We start from the raw sequence: 6,000 nt of genomic DNA on the forward strand, positions 1-6,000 counted from the left end.
GATAAGTGCACAAAAGGTAGGCTGTCTTGGTGTGCGCTCCCTGTGGCCAGTTTGAATGGGATATTTGTACATACAAATATGAAATACTCTTAAAATGTACATTTTTTAAAAAATATTTATTTATTTTTATTTTATTGGTGTTTTGCCTGTGTGTAAGTTTGTGTGAGGGTCTTGAATCTTTTGGGACTGGAGTTACTGATAGTTGTGAGCTGCCATGTGCTGGGAATTGGTCCCAGGTCCTATGGAAGGGCAGCCAGTGCTCTTAACCACTGAGCCGTCTCTCCAGCGAAAATGTACATTTTTGCTTTAGTGTGATGAGCTGTTGTTATTCTGGAAGGGGAGACCTAGTCAGATACACATCAGATCTGCCTGATGCTTGGGCCTGATGCTTCTCTAAGGCTTCTCGTCTCATGGCCACTGACAAGGCAGACCTGTCTGTAACTGTTCTTATCTGAGTGTGGTGCTTTGTCGTGACACTGAATCTGTGGGAGGAGCAGTGATGTCAGAGCCTCCTGAGAGCATGTCTGTACTTGACTCCAGTGCGGGAACAGAAACCCATTCAGTCCTGGGCTAGACAATCTTTGAATGTCAAGTGTGAGCAGCCATCTAGTGGGCCATTTCTCCTGGGGGAGTTGGGGTGCTGGCACTCTTTTTGGTGCTGCTGTATTATCTCCCAGGTCTGTCTTGTCCTGTATCAAACTTGAGTACAGTAGTCAAGCCTGTCCTTTCTTTACTTCACAAGCTGTGGCTTCTGCTGGATTGCAGACACAGGTCTGTTGTTTTGTTGTCTTTCAGAGCTTTCTCTTTCAGGTGTTGTAACCTTTTCTTGTTGATGACTTTTCAATCTTCTAGGCCTCAAACAGTGCCTCCTACATTCAAGATGCCTTCCAGCTTCTCCTGCCTGTGCTGCAAATCTCGCTCATCGAGAGCAAGACAGAGTCACCCAGGGGTGAGCCGCCAGCCCAGAGCCCCCTGACAGAGCACTGAAGGACAGAGAGGAGTCTACCTGAGATCATGAAGGCCGAGAAACCCGACTTTCTTCAGGGAAGCCTTGCAGTCAGAGCGAGACATCACCGAGTGTGTGAAACCCAGGCAGGAGCGCAGCTCACAGGGCTGCAGGCTCACAGGGCTTCAGGCTCACAGGACTGTAGACTCACTGGGGTTAGGCTCACAGGGATGTAGGTTTACAGGACTGCAGGCTCACAGGGGTGCTTGCTTCTCTCCATGGCCAAGGTACCCAGATTGGCATACTGCTCTTCCCAGTCTTAGAAGTAATACAGTATTAGAAAAGACATATTTCAGGAAAGTCACTGGGACATTCTGGCAAAAATGCTGGACTTTCTTGGAAATAACAGAAAACACTAACAAGTTTGACATGGATGTAATTTGTAGCCAGTGGGTTGTTACACAAAAAAGAACAAAACTTCAATTTAGTATCCTGGGTTTAAGACACTCTTTTCACCATGGGCTTTCTCTTTACTGGAATAAAGTCTGTGGCTTTTGCAGAACTGAGACTACATAAGACCCAGGTGAGATGGCCGACAGGTCCTCCCTCTCATCTTGGCAGATGCTTGGCATGGAGGAGAAACTTGTAGCTATATGTATGAACTACAGCAAAGTGCCCTTTGGCTTCAAATGATTCCTTTCCCAGCGAGTCCCCTGCTCAACTTGATTCAAGACCATGCTATTGCATGTCTGTAGATGCTCTGAGTCTCTTCAGGCTGTATTGTGCACACCCTGCCTGAGGCTGCATTCATGCAGGGTGCATTCTTCAGTTGTTTACTCCAGAGGGGGAGGAGGCTCTTTTGGTGATGGGGTTTTTGTTGGTCCTGTGAATGCTTGCTTATAACAGGATTTAGCCTCAGACATAACACATTTCTCCCTCATTGTTCCTTTGTCTTAATGCATTTGTTAGTGCACTCTGAAAACAGTTCAGTGGCCATCCTATACTTTTAAGCCTTCATTGCAGTTTTCAACAATTAAGAGCTATTTTGGTATCCAGGCTTTTTAAAAATGTTTGTTACCTTAGTGGTTTTTAGTGGCTCTGGTAACTTGAGAGCCCTGGCCTTCATCTTTGAACAACTTTACAATAAAATATGATTATGCCTACTTATAGGTGTGATATTTAAAAAAATTAAGAATTAAAATATTTTACTTTAATGTTGTCTATTTTCATAAAAGGCTTAAAAATGAAGCATCTGAGAAACAAGGATATTCTGAGAAAGACAAGCCTCTTAGGTAACATGTCGAATCTATGAGGGGAACTTTGGAAATCCACACACTGGTGTGGCTCCAGCTGCAGTCTGCTTCTCAGACACCAGTCTGCTCATTTCTCTGCTCAGAACCCTTGCTGGTTATCATATTGTCTGGCACTGAGACCTCCTAAGAGGCAGCGTCAGGAGACTCAGCTGGGCCCTGTACCTAGGTCTTCTGATCTCTGTGCCTCTCCGACTTGGCTCTCACCTGACTGTGTCCTGTGTAGAGACACACTGGGCTAAGTGCTGAGGAAACAGAACACAGTGTGTGTCCTGTTCCAGGTCAGTTCATGCTGCTGACTCTCACTGAGTCTTCTCCATGTTGCAGCTGCAGAGGCCTCAGAGGAAGGGAGGGGGCAGCGGCTTGTAACGAACCATGGCTATGTTGGATGGTCTTGTCTCTGGTCAGGTTAACATTGCTGATGTCTATACAGACATTCATCACACCCTTGTTGCTGCCTTAGATCGCATGTGGCACAAGGAACCACTATCTCCTGGATCTGGAACTGTAGAGTTGATAACCACCAACAGCTACAAGGAAGCTCACACAGGGAGTGCTTTGAATAGGAAGTCCTGTGGAGTATACTTTAATTCTCGTAGCTACTCGGGGGCCAGGTACCCCCAGTTTGGGAACTGCGAAACTCACATAGACAGACTCCTAAGTGAATCTCTGCTCCCTCATTTTCCAGCTCTGTGACAATGACCGACTCTTCACTCCTATCTGTAAAACCAGTCACAAATGACACTGCGCATCAGTCATCGGTAGATGAATCTCTGTAAAGCATCTACAGAGGGCCCCAGACACTGTCCCGAGTATGTATCGTGTGCTGCTTACACCATTTAATCCTCACCACCACCCTGCTATTAACATGCCCATTTCTAGATGAAGCAACTGAGGTATGGGAGAGGTCAGTCATTTATCTGAGGTCATCAGCGTGTCAGTGATGGGACTCAAACCCAGACACCAGAGTTCCCATTTGCCATGCCATGACACGGTCACCGTGAGCCATCCGCAAGGAAACGGTAATTCTCAGTTATGATGATGACCATGAAGCAGACTAAGAGGACTGGCTGGCTTTTAGATGTCTCGGCTCCAAGCACAGCACCTCTGCAGCAAGTCTGTTGTGTGGTTTTAACCTCAGGATTATTCTGTTGTTTCCTGAAGGGAACCGCACGGAGATGCCTATCTTATGAGAAAACCTGTTTGGAAGCATCTGGTCAGGGTTTTCCAGAGCCACTAGGACTTGGCATAGAAAGGAGGTTGTGGTCACAGAACATGTTTGCCACAGCAGGAATAAAGACCTCAGTGAGGTAGGAGCATCTGTGTTAATTAGTGGTCAGAAAGGGAACGCAGTATGTCTAGCAACTACACTGGCAACACCCCCAAAACTGGAAAGTCCCAGACTCTGCTACAGCCGTACTACGTGGATTGCTCAGCAATGAAAGAAATGAACCCATAATAGATTTTTGCAAGAGCTTGGGTCAGTCCCAGAGGAATTAATTATGTGGACTGGAAAAAAAAATTTTAAAGGCTATATGCCACATAATTCTATTTATGTAGCATTAAAACAACAGACAGTTCAGTTGTAGGACCTGACTTGTCTGATTTCTGTATATATTCCATAACCAGCTGAGTCTAAAGATAGGCCAGTCTCCAATACTGTTGGGTGCCTGTGCTATCTCAGCCCTGACTGGGGGGCAGAGTAGCAGTAAAAAGCCCTGACTGGGGAGGGCTGGGGGGGGGGAGCATAGTAACAGTAGAGTCTGTGGCATGCTGGTAAGAGGCCTCAGCTGTGGATCACCACCCGGAAGGCACTCAGGCACACTGAGTCTTAGCCAAGGTCACGTGGAGTCAGAGTTGGTTTGGACATATCGCTTGGGACCTCTACTTGGCTAAGGAGTGTCCCGTGCCGCAGGCTCAGACTTGAACTGAATTTGTGGACTCTACAGTGCTTGTCCTAGTAGCCCAGAATCGCCCGAGAAAAAGTCTCAACTGAGTAATTGTCTTTATTAGGTTGGTCTGTGGGCATGTCTGTGGGGGAGTGTCTTCATTGTTATTTGACACAGGAGGGCCTCTTAGTCCATTGTGGGTTGTGCCATCCTCTGGTCAAGTGGTTGTGGGCTGTAGAAGAAGGCCAGGTAAGCGTAGCCTGTGCAGAGTAAGCAAGCATCCTCCTCCATGATTCCCGATTGAGTTCCTGGCCTGACTTCCCTCTGTGCTGGACTGTGTCCGTCCTGGAAGTATAAGTTGAAATAAACCATTTCTTTCCCTCAGTTGCCTTTGGTCAAGGATATTTTTCACAGCAGTAGATATCAAACTAGAACAGTGTCCCTTCCACTGTCCTGAACAGTGTGGGTCCTCACCTTGAGACAGGGTGCTCTGCTCCCAGAAGATTTCCCCAGAGAGACACATGTACCTGGACACAGAGGGTCTGGTTGGGGAGGAAGCGATTAACATGGGCTGCTGGGAGATGGAATTGTTCACAGCCTGCAAGAGACTGGCTCCAGTTTCTGTAGAAGGAGGTCGGAGACACGATACAAGGGGATGGAGCTAGCTCAGGAGTGGACACAGAGTTCTAGAAGGTTAAATTGTGAAGCAGCTGACGGACGGGAGGGTGTGGGACTCTCATGACCTCTGTGCTCTCTTGTGCCCTGGCCAACCAGCCTCTGCCTCATCATCTGGTAGTATCTGATTGTTTATCACACAGAATCGGGAAGTGATGCCCAAGAAACAGAATAAATTGTGCCTAGCCTCAGGACCCAGCCGACAGGTATTTGCAGCCCAGGGAGAAGGTGAGGACAGAAGGAAGTTGGGGAAAAAGGGCTGCACAGGTGTGAGAACCCAGGGGAGGGGCAGCAGTAAGGGAGAAGGGCTGCACAATGAAACAGTCCACATACACTCAGTAAGACTTTGTGTTCTTCTTTATCGTTCATTTTGACGCGTGCTATGTGCATATGTAAGCCGAGGTGCTCTGATTGGCTAGCCTGAATTCCTCTGACTGGCGACCCCCATCTTTATTAATATATCACAAACAAGCTATAATTAGATCAGGGTATCTTGGAATATATTCTGCTTGACTAGAGTCCTGCTGAGTGCGGAGGAGACGAGGGAGAAAAAGATAATGGCTGGCCACAGAGTCTTATGTCTAGCTTTGTAGCTAGCAGGTGGGAAGCCTCACACACATTTCTTATACGGGATTTGGTTTTGCTCCTATAGCTTTGGAAATAAAACCCTGCAAGTAGGGACTGGTGGAATGGCCCAGCGGTTAAAGGTGTCTGATGTCAAGCCTGAAGTCCTGAGTTCAATCTGTGGGATCTACATGAAGAACCAACTCCTGAAGGTTGCCTTCCGACCACCACCCAACTGCGGTGGCACGTATGTGGACCATGAAAACAAATAAATGAATAAACAAACACGTAAAAACACCCCCACCCCACCATCAAACCGAAACTAGAAATCTGTTTAGGATTCCAGGATGCTTGGCTCCATCTGCTGGTCAGTTTTGGTCACTGTACCTTTTTGCGATAATGCCTCCCCTCAGGAAGGCTACGATTTCTACGAAATTTCTGTTTTCTGTGGGGCCCCGGAGGAGGGCTAGACATGTCACAGTTGTCCAGAGAGTTGCTGTCATCGCTAGGTCACATTGGTGCTATTTTCAACCTTCTGCAAACTCTCAGCTTGATTCACCGTAGAGAAGTCCCAAGTGTGGGGATCGTAGGGTGCTGGAGACCATAGGGCCTGATG

At 47.3% G+C, this 6,000-nt stretch overlaps 1 protein-coding gene across 6 annotated transcripts in view; it reads left to right on the top strand.

The window, feature by feature from the left end:
• Positions 1-5,749, top strand: part of Fam114a2 (family with sequence similarity 114 member A2) — a 35,155-nt gene extending 29,406 nt beyond the window's left edge. For 2 of the 6 annotated variants that reach the window (XM_038326401.1, XM_038326402.1), the window contains one exon: positions 853-2,160. In XM_038326401.1, the coding sequence (XP_038182329.1) occupies positions 853-987 (135 nt within the window). In that variant the 3' untranslated portion in view covers positions 988-2,160. Of the gene's footprint in view, positions 1-852; positions 2,161-2,944; positions 4,530-5,472 lie in introns of those variants that run through there. The other 4 variants (XR_005285041.2, XM_038326404.1, XM_038326405.2 and 1 more) reach the window with 4 other exon arrangements.
• The last annotated feature ends 251 nt before the right edge of the window (positions 5,750-6,000 follow it).

This window comes from Arvicola amphibius, chromosome 4 (genome assembly GCF_903992535.2).
Source record: "Arvicola amphibius chromosome 4, mArvAmp1.2, whole genome shotgun sequence".
Taxonomy (NCBI): domain Eukaryota; kingdom Metazoa; phylum Chordata; class Mammalia; order Rodentia; family Cricetidae; genus Arvicola; species Arvicola amphibius.